This window comes from Coenobita brevimanus, chromosome 89 (genome assembly GCF_032717465.1).
Source record: "Coenobita brevimanus isolate Jiangsu-jjx chromosome 89, ASM3271746v2, whole genome shotgun sequence".
Taxonomy (NCBI): domain Eukaryota; kingdom Metazoa; phylum Arthropoda; class Malacostraca; order Decapoda; family Coenobitidae; genus Coenobita; species Coenobita brevimanus.
In genome coordinates, this window is record NC_137042.1 from 17,873,044 (window position 1) to 17,892,747 (window position 19,704).

Genomic DNA, 19,704 nt, shown 5'->3' on the forward strand with positions numbered 1-19,704 from the left:
AATTAAAAATTCACGACATTCTTAACTTCCTTTCTTATTCATCAGTTTTCAAAAGATATTTACAAAACGCATCACATGTGTCTGACGACACATACACGCGCACACAAACACTCACACACTAGTCCAGTTTAGTCATTACACAAGAACTGGAGTTCTGAATACAACAGTCTATTTAAGTGCTCAGCACTAACATCACGCATACTCCTCTACGGAACATTAAAAAAATATATTTATATATATTAATCTTCATACCACTCTCCATATAACTTCGAAGTAGGATAACGAGAGATCGGACTGGAAAAGACGTGATAACAAAAATGCATTGCATTTCTTCAGTCACCTTATCAAATGAATGACTGTGAAGCAGATGGATATGTTGAAGCACCTATATTAACCACTAAACCCACGCCTTCCCATATGTTGACTGACCAAAGAGGTAATCACAAAGAAAGGTATATTCTGTGATCGTAATGTCTTCAGTCTAAATGCTTTTGCCTGGTACCGTATATATTTATTCCTATATTTCCGCTGACTGCAGGCAGGCACTACAGTATATATGAACCAACAGAGACACTCCCTGATTGTTGTTTTCACGGAGTTGCTTACGTTAGCGCTGTACAGTACATGCTGATCTTGTAATGGCGCCTCAATTTTTGGTCATGACCTGGGTAACATATACATATTTGGAACAGCATATTATTCAGACAGGTACTGTATATTTGGAGCACTTTTCTGTCACAGTTTGTTACAATTTATCCTTGGTTGGTGACCCATCTGGTTTCACTACCCGTCATTGTTGATCACAGCGGTGTTATATTATCATCCCATAAATCACCTGTGCATAATCATTTTTGTAACTACATATTACTGACAAATGCACAAAATTAGATAATTTTATTATAGCCAGAAAAATCAGTTGGCCTAATATTATACCTCAACTTCTCAGTTTCCTCTGATGACTGATATTTCCAAGTTGAAATACTTGTTATGTTTCTCCAACATATTTGACATAATGTAGAGGCAATGAAATACTAGGCAAACTTTTATCACTGAAAGTACTGGCTGAGTGTCCAAACTGTTGGTGTGCCCAGTCCGTATGGCCATGATACCAGATTTAGCATCCGTAAAGGGAATGGCGGGGGTGTGGTGGTTTGTTTGTGTATGTGTGTTTTTTCTGGTTAAGAGCTCACGATACGTGTCTATAATTCCATGCATTTCTGTAATCGACACATCTGCCGCAGTACGTTGCAACAGATTTATGTTTCGTAGCAATATGATCTTTGTTTTGGCACTGAAGTGCGTAAATGGATATACAAAAAGATTATATGTAGGTTTGCATGTCGTTTTTTCTGTCAGTGGAACTATAAAAAGAGCTTGTACTTTCGATGGCACGGTTGTAATGGCTGGAACAACTTGAATGGCCTATACTTGTGAGGAGGCAAATCCCCTGTCACTCCCCAACACCATGGCGGAGCGAGGGATAGGAGGGGGACTGGGTGGGAAAGGCAATGAGTGTGCATGGGATGGACTGAATGGTAAGAAGAGGAAATGCGTTTAGAATATAGGGGAAAGGACAACGGGAATAAGCAAGATAAAGGAGAGAGGTTCTGCATGAGGAACAGTAGTGGTAGTTTAAGAGAATGAATAAGTAAGGAGTAGCTTTTGTTCTTAATTGAACGATATGGAAGGAAAGAAATGTACTTTAAAGCATCCACCGCCATGCAAAGAAAAGTTTAAAAGCATTCACTGTCACTTATTGGTCAACTTCTCTTTTTTCCACTTCCACTTCCCCATCCATGCTTTCTGTCCCTGTGCATCATTTCCACCTAGCCAGTCCTCACGGAACTAAGATCCAAAGGGGTTTCCTGTTCAACCTTACTCCTCCCTCCTTCCTTCTTGTCGTCCTCCTCCTCTCTCTTGTCGTCCCCGTCCTCCTCTAATGGCCGGGGTGGACTGCTGGAGATCGATCTCTCCTCCTCAGAATCCGATCGTGAAGGACTCGGTGACTTATTTTTAAGGCTGAGGTCAATGGGTAGATCTTGTGGAGCAGTGGCGGCCACGGGGACTATATCAGGGCTGCCTCGAGGTGTCAGGTCGTGGCCGGGGTTGTATCCTGGAGTACAAGAGGGTTCCAGACGTGGTTTCAATAGTCCTCGTACTGGAGAGTGGCCGGCACAAGGCTTCACTGGCACTCGCAGCTCGTGGGGAGGCCTCGCTGTGGGTTTGAAAAATTTCGTAGGTGGGGTGAACTCTCGTGCTGGGGATGCTAGGTTCCGGGGCTCCTCTTCTCCGTCTCCTGTCTCGCTCTGCTGCTGAACCTTATGCAGAATGGAGTCCAGATACTGTTGCCTGCTGTACATTGAAAGCAATGGGGGGAGGTAGGGGTAGAGGTAGCGCTGGGGAGCGAGGGGAGATGGACCAACATAGGGAGATAAGTGAGGGGCAAGGGCGGGCCACTGGCAGAGCGAGAGGAGGTCTTTAGGACTGAAGTGCTCTAGGTAAGGCGGGAAAACTGGCTTTTCTCCCAAGTCTGACGAGTCCGAGTGATGAGACTCCGAGGATGAGGTCGTGGGTGAATTAAGTCTCTTGTTGCACTCCATCCCAGAATGGAAATCAGAGCTAAATTTAAAGTCCGGACTGAGTGTCTTGGGTTCTGACGCTGGACTCATGAGAGCGGGCGAGGTGGGCGTGGGGATAAGGGGAAAGGTGGGGTCCCCGCTGCTGACGTCACTGTTGCTGGGCATGGAGGAGCTCAGACTCACACTGGGCTCGTTGTTATTGGTGCTGTTGTTGTTATTATTGTTATTGTTGTTGCCTTGCATGAGGTAGTGGATCTTGAACCAGTTGGAGCGGCGGCCGTAGCGGGAGCCACTCTTGGACATCCCCACCACCAGACACTTGCGCAGACGACAGCTCTTGCAGGACGTCCGAGTCTTCTTGTTGATCACGCACCTGTTGCTGTTCTTGCACTCACTCAGCGATGACAGGTTGTTGTACGTCCGCCCGAAGAACGACTGAGGAGTAAGAGAAAAAAAGAAAGAGTTAGAATATACAGAAAAGATATCTTACGTCGTTATTCTTTACGGAAAAGAAAAATCCTGCTACATCATCATCCTGCCTGCCATTACCACAAAATACCGAAAAAGGCAAACTGACCAACAACTCTGACATTTCTTCCTGACACATCGAAATGACTGGTACTGGTATTTAATTCATGTACATTATCTGATTACAGTACACATTATCGTACACTAATCGAAAGAAAAGTGCAAACACATTCAGCAGCAGCATATCTAGCAAAGCAAAACAAGGAACACACGGCAAACAAACGAATTTACCTGAAACGCTCAACCCACACCAATGCAATCCACCACCACCATCACCATCTCCTCCTCCTCATCATCATCATCATCACCATCCTCATCATCATCGTCACTTTATTCGCTTGAGAATGAGATGGGAAGGATTCAAATTAGGAAAGGGTAACATAAAAACTGAGCTATCAACAGAGTCCGCAGCAAAATGGACATATCGATTTACTCACCAACTGAGCCTTTGCATTTTTTGACTGTAGTATCTCGCAGTATCTAATAATTCACACAGTCTTTTTCCTCTCGCCTTTCACTCCCAGCCTCATGTCTCACTAATTTGTTCCTCACTTCATCACCTGTTCCTGCCGTCTTCTCTCTGCCTCCTTTTCTTCGTACTCTTTTGTTTTCCTTCATGCTCATATAGCAGTCCTTCTCTCAAGGAGTACTTTCTCACTCGCATCCTGTCTTTTAACCATTTCTCTCTCATTCTCTTCACTCGTGTTCTTTACTGCTTCTCAGTCACCTTTTCACATACCACTCCTCACCTTTCCCAGGCTCCATCTCTCAAGCCTGTCTTTCCTTCTCTCCTTATATTATTATCTCTTTTCCCTTCACTTACCACTTGCTAATCACTTACCACTCCTTCCTTCCTTCCCCTCGTATGCCTCTCCCTTTTTTTCCCCTCTTCTGCCTGTCACCCCTCTCTCCCTTTTTCAACGTCTCTTCCCCCCCTTTTTGCCGCATCCACAACGGTGGTCTTATAGTGTTTATCTTTGTCACTTACCTACTTACTTAGTTACTCGCTAAGTAACTGTACTTTTTTCAAGGACGGAGTGTGCGTTAGGAAAACGTAATTTTGCAAAGTGCTAGACTTCCACCCAGCCCAGGGTATGACCTCGACGCAGGCGAGGGACGATCCCAGAGGCCCGACCCCATAAGAGTGGTGGCTCTCATGAGTTCCCGGCGATACTGGTATGGGTGCGGTATCTTAGGCCGTATTTTTTCTTTTTTAACACGAAATTTTGAAGTTGGTAAATTTGCACCTGAACCATGATTAAGGTAGGCTAGACCCACCAAAGGTCGCCCTATACAGGGTGGGGGGACAACCCCCGGGATCCTGGACAACGCCTGTATGCAGGGCCATAGTATTTTCTTAGGTAAATGAAGTATTGTACAGTGGCAAGCCTCCTCTCGAGACAAGTTTTAGGCAGGGCGGGACTACCCTACCTCTCACAGGGGAGGAAAGGCAGCCCCTGGAGAATTTTTTTTTTTTTTTATTACCTACGAACAAGAAATTTTGCACAGTAGTAGAAATCCATCCGGACCAGGTATTACACAGGATGAAACCTCAAAGGTCCGTCCTTAACGTGTGTGGGGGGGAGGGGGAGGGGCTCAAGAGGGTTGCAGGCAACACTGGTATGCACGACTAGATTTTTTTCTAGTTAATTACCCAGAACGAAATTTTGTACTGAGGTAGACCCCCAGCCGAACCGAGTTTAAGCGAGGGTGTGACCCCTCGGAATTGCCCTATGCCCTACAAATGATTATTTCTCTCCAATTAGAATGCTGCAGGGGGGGGGGTAAGGCTATCGAAGCCGCCCTTTGTCTTATTTTTCTTAATTCTGCATAGCATATTTCTCCTTTCCACTCTTCCATCCTCTTTCTCATCAGCTGATTTTTTTTTTTTTCACTTACCTCTCCTCCCCATCGCCTACATCTCTTCTCTCCTACCCTTTATCTCTCCATGTCCCTTTCCATTCTTCCTTAGCCCAGTCTTGATTCTCTCTCTTCCTCTCTTTACTTCTTCCTATATCTCCTTTTCCTTTTTCTATCATCTCTCTCTCTCTCTCTCTCTCTTTATCTCTCTCTCTCTCAACATGGCCTACACGGAATGCGAGGGGGGAAGGGTGGGAAGAGGCCTTTAGACATGATGTATTACGTGGAAAATCCAGAAACAAAAGACCACACTGTGACCCTTATGTTCCTTGACGAATGGAGGGAAGGAGTGAGAGGGAGAGAGAATACAAGAAGAGAAGACCCACAGAAAAGCGGAGAAAAAATGAAGGGCGAAACAAGAAAGGAGGGTAACACGACGCAAGAAAAGAAGTGGAAATGAAAAGATAGTGTTACGGAACAGAGAAAGATAATGTACACTTTAAGTGAGAATACGAAGAGTCACTACTGTCCCGTAAAGTTCCAGGTTCAAAACAAAAGAGTTAGGTAAAATTACAAGTTAAAGTTTAATGCTTAAACTAACAACAAAACATTCAGAACTCATAAGGATAATGTAATGGCAAATAAACAGGTTAAATATATGGTTAACTGCAATAGCCTCTATTAACACGAAATTAGAAAGAGTAAATTTATCTAAGTCAGCCCTGATAAAATGAGATACCAGATAATACTCAGTGAATGCCAGATAAATAATTACAGATACAAACTATTATCAAAAATGACTGACACAAAGAACCCCACACGAATTACAAAAACTTCACTAGGCCTACAAATTAAACTTATGCTATACAGTACAAGAAAAAATACAACAACAGTTATACTCAAATTACACACAGCTGCTAGATGTTTGGAGATTTCTTGAGCACTCACAATAATAATAATTGTACAGGGGAGGACAGAGATGTGAACAAAATGAGGAGCAGATCTAAGTGGCAATGATGCAGAGACTGAGCTCATTATATAGGGGCCAGCAGAGCCTGATACAACTTGTAAGCAGGACGCGCAAATGAAGCCATGGGGACATAGAGTTTACAATCCCGCTCTAAGCAACAGAGAGAACGACTTACTCTACTATAACGGTAGAAGGGGGGGACTGAGGCAGAACACGCTCGTGATCAAACATGCAGCATACTGTGCGTTAAAATTACACAAAGGATGATGAAATCATAGGCTATGTAACACCTCCCCACAAAGAAAAAAGAAATTTACAAAGGAAATTTCTTATTACTCTAAAACAATCTGTCTAAAGTCTAGATAAGCAATCTGCAATAACATTTTCTTTCCCCTTGACATGTTGTATGTCTAATGAATACTCCTGAAGAAGTAGACTCCATCTTGTCAATCTCTGATTTTTATCTTTAAACTTACTAAGGAATTTCAGTGGGTTGTGATCGGTATAAATGACTATGGGGTCAAAACCAGAACACAAATAAAATGAAAACTGCTGTAAACCCAAAATCAAGGCCAAAAGCTCTTTCTCAATAGTGGAGTAGTTCTTTTGAGGTGGAGTGAACTTCTTATTGTAATAAGATACAGGATGTTCAATACCCTGATCATCCTCTTGCAGCAAAACAGCCCCAGCTCCTGTATCACTTGCATCAACAGCCATCTTAAAAGGCTTAGCAAAATTTGGAGTAGCGAGCACTGGCTGACTTAATAGAATAGCTTTAAGTTTGTTGAAAGAGGATTCACAGTTATCGGTCCAGACAAATTTAACTCCCTTTTTCAGTAGGTCTGTAAGTGGTGATACAAGAATAGAAAAGTTAAGAACAAATCTCCTGTAATAACCTACCATTCCCAAAAATCTTTGTAGCTCTTTCCTACTTTTAGGTCTGGGAAGATCACTTATAACCTGAACCTTAGCTCCTGGTGGTGCAACATGTCCATCACCAATTACATACCCAAGGTACTGAACTTTAGCTTGACCAAACTCACACTTTGATAAATTAGCTACAAGATTAGCATGAACTAAACGGTCAAGAAATTTACTGACATGGCATAGGTGATCTTTCCAGTTGTCACTGAAGATTAATACATCATCAATATAAACAACACACCCTGCCAAACCCTCTGTTACAACATTCATGAGCTTCTGAAATGTGGCTGGTGCATTCTTCATACCATACGGCATTACAGAACATGCAAAAGCCTTTCCTAGAGTTACAAAACATGAGATCTCCCTAGCACGTTCAGTCATAGGTACTTGCCAGTATCCCTTTAACAAATCAAACTTACTTATGTACCTAGCCTTTCCGATCTTGTCTATGCAATCTTCCACACGAGGGAGAGGGTAAGTGTCTGTTTTGGTTATCTGATTAACACGTCTGTAGTCAATGCAAAGCCGCTGTGACCCACCTGGCTTAGGGACCAGAGTGACAGGAGAACTCCACTTGCTCTGACAGGGCTCAATCATCTTGTGGTCCAACAGGTAGCCAAGCTCCTTCTGGATGAGAGGAACTTTCACTGGGTTCACACGGTAAGGAGGCAATTTAATTGGCTTTGCGTCTCCAACATCGACATCATGCATCAACACAGTGGTTCTTCCTGGAGTAGCACGGAACACTTGCGGGTACTCCTGCAGTAATGCCGAAAACTCCTGCCTTTCCTTGGGTGGTAGATGAGAAAGCTTAGTCTGGAGATCATTCATGATATCAGGATTCTTCCCCAAACTATCACTCAGGCTCATACTGCATGGGAGAGCTTCACTTGCAGACTCGGGTGGAACAGCTACAGTGCAGACTGGATTATTTTCGTCCCGCCTGTGATATAACTTTAGCATGTTGATGTGACATAGTTGCTTGCTCTTTCTACGATCTGGTGTGGCGATGACATAGCTGACATCACTGAGTTTCTTCTCCACGAAATAAGGGCCACTAAACTTGGCTTGAAGAGGTTGCCCATGAACTGGTAGCAGAATCAAAACCTGATCTCCTGGCTGAAAGTGGCGTAACCTGGACTTCTTATCATACCAAGTCTTCATCTTCTCCTGAGCAGCTCCTAAATTCTCTCTCGCCAGCTGTAAAGCAGTGGACAGCCGTTCTTTGAATTTCATCACATACTCCAGCAGGTTGACGTCATCTTCCTCCGACAGCCAGCATTCCTTGAGTAACTTAAGGGGTCCTCTTACTTCATGGCCAAACAGTAGTTCAAAAGGTGAGAAGCCCAGTGATTCATTTGGAGATTCTCTTGCAGCAAACACAACGAATGGAAGACCTTTATCCCAGTCTTTCTGATGTTCCAAACAGTATTTCTTGAGCATCGATTTGAGTGTTTGATGATATCTCTCCAACGCTCCTTGGGTCTGGGGATGGTAAGCTGAAGACGTGATCTGGGAGATGCCCAACTCTTTCAGAGACTGCTTGAAAACATTTGACATGAAATTACTTCCTCGGTCTGACTGTACCTCCTTGGGCAGACCAAACTTTGTGAAGAACCCTAGCATTTCCTTAACCACGTTCTTTGCTGAGATGTTTCTAAGTGGAATGGCTTCAGGATAACGAGTAGCCATATCAATCATGGTCAACACATAAGAAAATCCTGAAGAAGTCTTAGGAAGAGGGCCCACAATATCCACCAACACACGGGTGAAAGGCGCCTCAAAAGGAGGAATGGGAACTAGAGGTGCAACCTTTTCGGTCTGATTACACTTTCCCACAACTTGACAGGTGTGACAGGACTTACAATACCAGGAAACATCCCTGAAGATACCTGGCCAGTAGAAGTGTCTCAAAATGCGTGCCACAGTCTTCCTCACTCCAAGGTGTCCTGCCAAACTGGAATAATGAGCCACTCGAATGATATCCTGCCTACAAACACGAGGGATGACAACTTGATGTACAACCTCCCATTCACAGTCGGCTGATGCTGTTGGGGGTCTCCACTTCCTCATAAGTACTCCTGACTTTACATAATAACAAGTAGAAGCACCGGCTGACTCTTCTTCACTGTAAGCAGAGTTAGCTAGACCTTTCAACTCAGGGTCAGCAACCTGCAACTCAACCAACTCTTGACGAGACAAATTATCAACACTACGGGGTACTGCCTCATCTGGTGAGTGGTCCAAATTAGCAAGAAAAGTGTCAGCTAGGATAACATCATCATCATCATTATCCTCTAAATCACCAGTAACTTTAGACTTAGCCCTAGTGACAGCACATGCAGGGAACACATCAGGGACATCACAATCCTGGGACGCAGCCACTGGCTCACTAGACAACTGAGGAGCTGGACACACTTGACTTCCACCAATATCATTTCCAAGTAAGAAAGTTACACCTGACATTGGGAGTGTCTCAACCAACCCAACCATAACAGAACCATTAACAAAACCAGACTCTAAATTCACTCTGCACAGAGGAACAGAGAAGTAATTATTCCCTACACCTTGTAAGATTACAGTTTCATCAGAGGAATTAAAATTAGAGCCTAGAACACTGGTCAGCATAAGGGATTGGCAAGCACCTGTATCACGATATATTTTAACTGATTTCCTGTCATTACTGTCCAGAGGACTGACAAAACCATCAGACAGGAAATTAGCACATGAACTCTTGAGAGTGTCACCCACGTTACTGCTCAAAAGAGGAGCTCCATCATGAGAATTTAAGTTACCCCTCAAAGCAGGTTCAGTTAACTCAGTTAAAGAATTCTGGGAACTCTCAAGAGTGGACACTAGACCAATTGACTGAATATTTAAAGACTCCTTTTTGTTCACATCACGCTGTCTCCTGAAACATCTCTCCGTAGTATGACCAAGCTTACTACAATAAGTACATTTACTTTTCTGAAATCTAGAGGTGAAGCTGGTATTTACTTCCTGAGAAACATAATCTTTATTCTCTTTCCTGTTACCTGTACTCTGAGTAGAGGCAACGTACTGACTCTCAGCTTTCCTTTTTCCTCTAAAATATCTCTTGTGAGTGAGAACATACTCATCAGCTAAAACTGCAGCATCAGACAAATTATCTATTCTTTTCTCATCAAGATATAGGCTTACATCTTTATAAATACACCTTTTGAAATCCTCCAGCAAAATCATCTGCTTAAATTTACCAAAATCAGATTCCACATTCTTAGAATTTAACCACTGCTCTAACAGATCTTTGATTTTTGCATACTCAACATGGGATTGCTTATCTTGCTTGTAAGTTGTCCTAAATTTTACTCTATAGGCTTCAGGAACAAGCTCATAGGCCTTAAGAATGAAGCTCTTAACTACATCATAATTATCAGATTGATCCTGAGGCAAATATGCATAAGTTACTTGAGCTTTACCGGTGAGAACAGTTTGAAGGAGTACTGGCCAATACTCCTTAGGCCAATTAAAACCTGTAGCTACCCTCTCAAACAACTGAAAATACTTTGTTAAATCAGATTCATTAAAAGGAGGGACAAGTTTAACATTTTTAGCCACATCAAAATCATCAGAGCAAGATGATCCAGTTCCACCTTGTTTCATGCGATACTCATGGTCTGCCTGAATCCTGGCAAGTTCAACTTGTGCCTGTATCTGTGCCTCCTGAATCCGTGCCTGAGATTCCGCCTCCTTAGCCTGAGACTCAGCCTGCTTAGCATTTGCCTGAAATTCAGCTTCCTTCACACGAGACTCCTGCAGAGCTAGCTGTAACTTAGCTAATTCAATCTGCGTTTGCTCATTTGGAGGAGTTACATTGAACAAGCTTTCATTAATCATGGCAACAATCTGATCTTTAGACTGATGAGAGCGAACAACAAATCCCAATTGTTGAGCAACAATCTTAAGTTCATTCTTTGTTCTGTTTTCTATATCACACACTGTTTGCACATTTGACAAAAAATCCCTGGCTTCATCAAGTGTAGAAATAGTAGCCATCATGAATATATCACAGTCACAAAATATCAAACAATATCCTTATGATAATATCCTGAATATCCTGGCGAGGTCGCCAAATTTATGTTACGGAACAGAGAAAGATAATGTACACTTTAAGTGAGAATACGAAGAGTCACTACTGTCCCGTAAAGTTCCAGGTTCAAAACAAAAGAGTTAGGTAAAATTACAAGTTAAAGTTTAATGCTTAAACTAACAACAAAACATTCAGAACTCATAAGGATAATGTAATGGCAAATAAACAGGTTAAATATATGGTTAACTGCAATAGCCTCTATTAACACGAAATTAGAAAGAGTAAATTTATCTAAGTCAGCCCTGATAAAATGAGATACCAGATAATACTCAGTGAATGCCAGATAAATAATTACAGATACAAACTATTATCAAAAATGACTGACACAAAGAACCCCACACGAATTACAAAAACTTCACTAGGCCTACAAATTAAACTTATGCTATACAGTACAAGAAAAAATACAACAACAGTTATACTCAAATTACACACAGCTGCTAGATGTTTGGAGATTTCTTGAGCACTCACAATAATAATAATTGTACAGGGGAGGACAGAGATGTGAACAAAATGAGGAGCAGATCTAAGTGGCAATGATGCAGAGACTGAGCTCATTATATAGGGGCCAGCAGAGCCTGATACAACTTGTAAGCAGGACGCGCAAATGAAGCCATGGGGACATAGAGTTTACAATCCCGCTCTAAGCAACAGAGAGAACGACTTACTCTACTATAACGGTAGAAGGGGGGGACTGAGGCAGAACACGCTCGTGATCAAACATGCAGCATACTGTGCGTTAAAATTACACAAAGGATGATGAAATCATAGGCTATGTAACAATAGGAACAAGGAAAGCAGAGAAAAGAACAAAAAAGAAGCATAAAGGGAAGACACAAAGCACAAAAGTGGGGAAGTGCTATAAGATAGGAAAGAAGGTAGAGAAAGATGGCTAAAAAAAATATGTGAGGAGAAGACGCAGGGGTTGGGGGGGAAGACAAGCAGGACGGCAAAAGGGTAATATATAAATAAACAATGAAGGCGCTGAAATAAGACTGAAAAAAAAAAAAAAGAGAAATAAAACAGTCAAAGGGATTATTGATAAATCGAGAGAAATCAGTCAACAGAAGAGAAAACGAAGAAGTGCGAGAATATACTCTTGTTGCTGTTGCTGTTGTTTTTGCAGCCTCATCTGGACGTGAACCGTCTAGGCTGCAAGAATCAGGCCAATTCAACCCCTCGCTCCCATAGATGTTTTGTTGGGCTTATGTTGAAGAATTATTAGTGTTGTAATGTGGTGCATGAAGTGAGAATGTCGCGGTGTACGGAGCTGCACTGCACTGTGAATGGACTGACTATGAGCTGTATTTTGTGATAGTAATATAGCAAAGAAGGGCCATGTTCATATCACAATCGGGTCAGAGTACTCTTTTGCTTCTAGGTACAAGAGACCGTCCTGCATCACTAAACTTTTTATAACCATGGAGCTTTATCTTGTATTTTCGCCTGTGTGTGTGTGTGTGTGGGGGGGTCATGAAGAGTACTGAGCCTAGTGGAAGAGGTTCATCCCAACAATAGCGTTTTGTCTGGCCCAATATGCTCTCTTCTCTCACTCTTTCTCTCTCCTCTCACCCATTGTCTCCAGCAGGGTGGGAAAGGATGGGTGTGGGCCTGGTTTTGACCTCCAGATCTACTTAGGGACTGTACTCTCTTTGGCTTTTGAGATTCCCTGCCACCTATGCTTCAGTGATTTATTTTTACGGTTAATATCCTGTTATATGTTACTGTTGGATATTTTGTTGATTTCTTATAAGTTTATAAACAGTACATAATAGAACACTGTAATACATGAAAAAAAAAAATCGCTGAAGAAGATGTGGCGCAAAATCTCTTATGTCAACAAGAACAGGGCTGGAAGATCCAATGAAATGTGCTCATCAACAGAACCAATGGCGACTCGTGAAAAGATCCGTAAGATCCTATACATGATCAGCTAGCTTCATATTAGCTATTTATTTTCCTTTTCTGATGCATGTATATTCATTAAATGCAGAACTGCTTTCGGGCCTCCCTTTACAAAAAGTAATTTCTGTATAAATACTGAGAGACTAATATCCAAGTGGACTATTCCTTTGGTAGTGACTATTGAGCAATGGTAGACAGCATGTGTACGTTCATATTGATTGGCTGTACTGACACTAGTGATGAGCCAAGATGCAGCCAGACGAGCGCTTCCTGTATTGTGCTGGATATTAGCTGGGTCACGGACTCGGTAATTACCGCCAACAGGTGCTTAGGTGGAGAAAATCCTCAAATCCTTTGAACGCGATAACAGTTTTTCAAGCTTAGTTTTTACCATCCGCAAATGATTTACATACTCTTTGAAAAAAAAAAAAAAGGAATTGGTGGAGTTAAACATAGCCTTCATTAACCCACCTGCTACAAGAGGTCTCCCATGAACTGAATAATATTGCCTGGGTACTGTAAAAACATAATACCAAAATATTCATCCTAATGAATGGAATGACTGACCCTACCACACCTCCCTTCCTTCACAGACCCACCCCCCGACACATGTAGCCAGTATTTACCTCTATTCAGATTACTATTCTTTTTATATTTTAACATGAGAGGTTAGGCAGCTGATGCCGATGCTGCCATGGAAACTATTCGTTGATGAGTGTCACAGAGTTTATTGCAATTTACACATCACTGTGACCAGCCTCACTTTTGAATTCAGTAAAACAATTTAATAATTATACATAACCATTACGGTATACTAGTTTACGATAGGATACTTTATCCTGGGCGATTCATATTTATAACATGATTTCATCTTCATGTGGCGATGGCCACTGTAATGTATAGCCTACGATAAATTCATTTCCAACAAGTTTTCCGTAAGTTAAAGAAGGATGGAATGAGTGTTAAGTAAAGACCGTTTCAAGAGAGGCAGGAGGAGGACACATGATGGGAGCATGATAATAGGATATTGTAAAATCTGATAATAATAGGTAAGAAGTGTTTCATTTGTCAGAGTAAAAAGGTCTATGATAAGATGAATAGAATATTAGTTTTTTTTTTTCCCAACAGATAGGATAAAATTAGACATTAATATGTCTTACATAAGTCTTTGTGTATATCTCCCTCCTAGCAAATAAATTATAATATTGGACGTACTGAAGCAGACTGAGCGAAGAGTAGGAAAATGGGGAGACAAGTGTGTATGATGTTATCAGTATCTCTCATGCTGACTGGATAAATCACAAGGCGAATGAAGATGCTTAATATAGGAAAGCGCGTGATGGAAAATAAACTGAATATTCTGCTACTGCTGACGCCATCGGTATTGACAGCAGAGTCAGCAAAAAATTTACAATTAATGATAGTTAACCTGACAAAATAAAGTGAAGATATGTGTGTGTATTTTAGACAAGAAAACAGTGTATGGTGTGACAATGTGGTGAATCAGTAAAGGCTGAGATATAAGTAAGTAGCGAGGGGAAAGGAGTGTATATATTTTTAAAAGGTGATGGCTAAGAGACAAATGTGAAGCGTTAAATTTCAGTTTATGTCCATGAACTGATGATGGCGATACTGTTGGTGGTTGAATTAGAAAAAAAAAATAGTTATATTTTTCAAAACGGTGATATACTGTTTTTGTGAAGTTTCTGAAGTAGCTGTGTTAGTAAATATGCAGGATAAAATAAGAATGACATCCCAATAGGTGTCCACTGTAGGGCTGTCATATATACCCAGTCTCCTCCTCTACGGGTCTCTGTCTGTCTGTCTGTCTCTCGTGTAGTATTCTCCCACGCACACTCAATATTTCATAATACACACAGACACACACACACACACACACACACACACACACACACACACACACACACACACACACACACACACACAAACTCAACTTCAAAAGATGGCACTAAATCACATAACCAAACGGGGAGCAAGGAAACAATAGCACAATAGGAGAGAGAGAGAGAGAGAGAGAGAGAGAGAGAGAGAGAGAGAGAATCCGACTCACCCTCTCCGTCTGCTTCTCCCACCAACACAAACTACAGCCAACAGAATAGGAAAGATGGAAATTACACGCAGCCTAAATACTTACTCTTACAGGCTATCATATAAGACTGATTTTAAGTCCCTTTTTTCTCGACTTTCTTGAATATATCGTCCAAATTCCTTCTTTTCTCACACTCCTCTCTTTCTACCCATTTTCTCCCCATCTCTGATTCCCCTCTTTCTGTCCTCCTGTTATTTTCCTTTCCCTGTTTGTCTCCTCCAGCTCTCTTCATCGTCTTCCTTCAACTCTTTTACTTCCTTACTTCCCATCTCGCTTTCCCTCTCTTTTTTCCCGCCTTTCCTCCTCTTACAAGTGCCTCTTCCTTCATCCTCTCCTCATGTTTTTCTCAAGTTCCTCTCCTATCTCCTCTTGTCTCCATCTCCCCTCAGCCTCCCCTCCCTCCACGGTTATCACCTCCACTGTCTTTCCCCCCCTCACCCAGCTCTCCTCTTTCCCTCTCTCCATGTTCCTCTTCCGTCTTATTCCTTCATTTTCCCCTTTTCTTATCTCACCCTCCCGTCTCTCTCTCTCCTTCCTTCCTTCTTTCCTGCCTCTCCTTCTCGCTCTCCTGTCGTCTTTATGTTTGTCTACCCTCTTCCTTACCTATAAGTTTTCTTCTACGTCTTAACCAGTCTCTCTGTCTCCGCCCTCTCTTGCATTCCTCCCTGTGCCGCTCACCTCACCCTCTCTCCCTCCCTTGCTTTCTTTATCTCTTCTCTCCTCAGTCACCTCTTCTGCTCCTCCCGTCCCTCCTACTTTATATCTTATCTCTCCCTCTTTCTCTTATACGTATGCCTATCCTCACACTCTTTGTTTCTCTCCATCCCTTCTGCTACCCTGTCTCTTTCCTCCATCCTTCCTTCTCTGCCTTGAGTCCCCCGTCCCTTCGTCCATCGTTCTAACCTCCCTACGTTTCTCATTTGTTCCTCTCCCCTCATCTTCTCTCCCTGTTCCACTCCATCTTTTCTCTCCCCATTTTCTCCCCCTCCCCTCTCGTTTTTCTTCCTGCCTGACCCTTTCCAGTTATCTTCCCTCTCTGTCCCTCTCAGTCTCTTCTCTCCCCAGGTCCTCTCTCTCGATTCTCCCTTCAGCCTTTAATTCCTCCACTCTCTCTTTCTATCTCCCCTCTCTTGTTTTTCTCCCTGTCATTCTCTCTTCGTCCTTATTCCCTGTCTTCCTCTTCTCGTCCTGTCCTATCCTCCCCACAGTTTCCTTTCTAATCTCATAATTTTTTTCTTTCCTCCCTGTCCTTCTCCTCCGCTCTATCCACTACTCTCCACTCCTTCCCCTCTCATCCTTCCGTCCAATAATCTTCTTAAATGTCCTCCTTGTCTCTCTCCCACTTTCCCCATCCCTTCTTTCCCTCATCCTCCCCTCCCTCCGTCCCTCCACAACGTAAGCCTGAATTAACCCGGCATGCAGGCGCCTTCTCCTCCCCTGTATTATGATTGGTAATAAAACAGTGATACACCACGGCGCCACCTCACGACCAGCACGGGTAAATAGGGGAGAGTGAAGGGGAGAGGCGGGTAGGAGGGGGAGAGGGAAGGGGAGGGGCGGGTAGGAGGGGGAGAGCAATGGGGCGTGGAAGGAGGCCCGGGAGAATGGGAGAGGCGTGGGAGTGAAGGAAAGGAAAGTGGGAGATGGGAGAAAGGAGGGAAACAGTAGGAGGAGACGGGGAGAAAAATGGGGGTTAACAGGACAGAAGGGGAAGGGAAGGACGGGAGGGATAGTGGGAGAGAGTAGGGATGATTGGGAGGATCGGTGGGAGAAGCAAAAAAGGGGGCAAGTAGGAGAGGGAGGAGGGACTGGAAGTAGGGACAGTAGGTGAGGAGGTGAAACAGTGGGAGAGGACAGTGAGAGAGGAAGGTGAAGAGGAAAGTGGGAGTAAGGACAGTTGAAGGTGGGAAGAGGGGGAGGGGAGGGATAAGGGAGGGGGGAGGATAAGAGGAGGGAAAGAGCGAGAGGGGATGGGGAAGAGGGAAGGAACTGTGAGATGAGAGAGAAGGGAGGAAGGCGAGGGAGGGGAAGGATAGTGGGGAGTGAAGATGAGGGGAGAGGAATGAGAGCTAAAGACTGGATAAGGGCGTGAAAGATAGCAAGAACGTAGATAAGGGATAGGAAAATGCATAATAAAGTACACGAGAATGAAAGGGATGGATATTGGAGACCAGGATGAAGAGAGAGAAGGCTACGGACGAGGAGAAGAGAAGGGGAAAAAAAGAAAGGTGTACTAGTATAAGAAGAGGATAAACGAAAGAAGGCGAAGAGAATGAAACGACAGTGGGGGAGGGAAGAAATGAAGAGAAAAATGCAGAAAGAAGAAAAAACAAGAAAGACTGAAGGAGAAAAATGAGGGAGAGGGGATGATACAGAACCGGGTAGATGAGCAGGGGAAAAAAAAAAAAAAAAAAAAAAGAGGAGGAACTAGAAAAACAAGGCGGAGGTAATATACATTGGAAACAAATGAGAGAGAAGGAAGGGGAAGGATGTGTGTGTGGGATGAGAGACTGGGAGAGGCAGGGTTAAGAGGAAGGGATGGGTACGAAGAGGAAAATGAGAAAATGGGTGTGTGTGGGAAGGGCTGGGGCAGAGGGTACAGTTGTGGTCGAAAGTTCTTTTACACTGCCTCTAAACTGTGTCAAAACCTAACGCGAATTTGTTAAGCTCACTAGTAATATTCAAGTGAGATGGAATTATTAATCAAGCTTCTTTAATTCGGAAACCCAATCGTGTAAAAGGATAGCGGATCACAGCTGTACGGGGGTATCAGAACTGCGAATACAGTTAGAGAAGAATCGCTGCCATGAGCGGTGGGTGATGGTGGGTAATGTTCACTGCCTCCCCACTCTACAACACCTGCACTGAGCTGAATGAATTAGTCTGACGGTAGCAGGCAGAGAAAAGTTAGAATATTTATGGGTTTAATGATGTAAGGGGTTAAGGGTTTATATAGATATGGTGCTTTTACGTGGAGTGGTTGGGTGTGTAATGGTGTGCCTACAGCATGATGGCCTTGTGGTTTTATTCGATAGGGAGTATAGTAAAGAGTTTAGTGGTGTATTGATGTGTTGTGGTGTTATGATGTGTAGTGGTGTAGTGTTGTGTGATGGTGTGCGTGTGTGAAGTGGTGTGTGGTATTGTGGTAGGGTGCGTTTGAAAGTGCAGAGGTGTGTGTGTGTGTGTAATTCACCGGTTCGGTCAGGATCACTTGATGGTCGTGATCGTCAGCTTTTACCCTCCCGGAAGGGAGCTGAGAGCTCATATAGTCCGATCTAAGGGCAAGGCTGTGACCTTCACACACGCACACACCCGTCCCTTTGCTCAAGGGGGACAGTAACCACCCACTTCGTCAGTGAAACTTTTCGCAACCTGAGCGAGGCGCGAACTCCCGTCCACCAGTTGGCAAGCGGGAACGTTACCACTGCACCAGCGAGCGGTGTGTGTGTGTGTGTGTGTGTGTGTGTGTGTGTGTGTGTGTGTGTGTGTGTGTGTGTGTGTGTTTAGAGTGAGATGTATGGGATGTGTGACGGTATGTGCTTGTGTGGACATGACTGTGGCGAAGTGTATGAGGTGTGTGACGGCATGTGGTTGTGTATTCGTGTTTGTGATGAAGTGTATGGTGGTGTGATGTGCAGTGGTTTGCGTGATGACTGGTATGGTAGTGTGATGTGCTGTAGTGCGTGTGGTGGTGTGGTAGCATTTGTGGTGAAATGGTGAGGTGTGTGTTTTGCAAATAAATATGACTGAAAGTGAGTATGTAAGGTGTGTAGTGGGATGTGCAACGTTCCACCGAGGACTGTGATACATTATAAGGTGATGGTGAAGCGAATACGACAACGGACAAGGGTTTAAATCAACGTTGCTGGAGGAAACAATGTGGATATATAACTCCTTCACTCTGGTGACGTCTTTATAAGTTCTTGCTTATCTCCACATGAGTTTGTTTGGGTTTTCAGACGCGTTTCAAACAGGAGGCTTAAGAATAGCCTTCATTACCTCCTCCAGTATGAGACGTCTCCCTTTACCTTCCATAAAATAATCCGTCATTAGCAAGATGCAAGTAAAGCAAGCCCCGCAGTGGTGTGAATTTTGCCAAACACAACTCTCACTACTTTTTAAGTCCCCACGGGTTTATAAACATCCTTGGAAAAACCGCCATACCTTGTTCTGAATATGATATCTCTACGCTGTCACAACGGAGATGGGTATTATAGTGTCATATGGTACGGTAGGCTACTCCATAAACTTACTCCTACCCCAAACACACACACACACACACACACACACACACACACACACACACACACACACACTATATCCTCTCACTCTGATCCGTGGCGAAGGGTGGTGTGCGTTACGAGGACCTTAATCCAGTGTATTGTGGTGCTGACAAGGGTAGTTCTCCCCATCGCAGATAAGTAGCCTCATAGCTCCCCACTTTCCCAGGTTCCTATTTTATGCCACTGCTGTTAAAATGTGATGCAGACTTTCACCGCTCTCTCTCTCTCTCTCTCTCTCTCTCTCTCAGTACATTGTCGGCGGAAGAATGATCACGTATGTACATATTTTTAGAAATAAATCTTGGTTTCAGTTTACTTACAATTTCCAATCCCCTTCTGCCCCTACCCCTACACTCGCACATTTCTCCTCAACCCTCACCCTTGCCCCTCCCTCTCCACCCATGTTCCCCATCTTCCCC

At 43.4% G+C, this 19,704-nt stretch overlaps 1 protein-coding gene across 1 annotated transcript in view; it reads right to left on the minus strand.

Moving 5' to 3' along the window:
- Positions 1–1,826: 1,826 nt before the first annotated feature.
- Positions 1,827–19,704, minus strand: part of LOC145411306 (uncharacterized) — a 191,696-nt gene continuing 173,818 nt past the window's right edge. The window contains exon 4 of the mRNA XM_080281326.1: positions 1,827–3,014. Coding sequence (XP_080137452.1) covers positions 1,827–3,014 — 1,188 coding nt within the window. The remainder of the gene's footprint in view (positions 3,015–19,704) is intronic.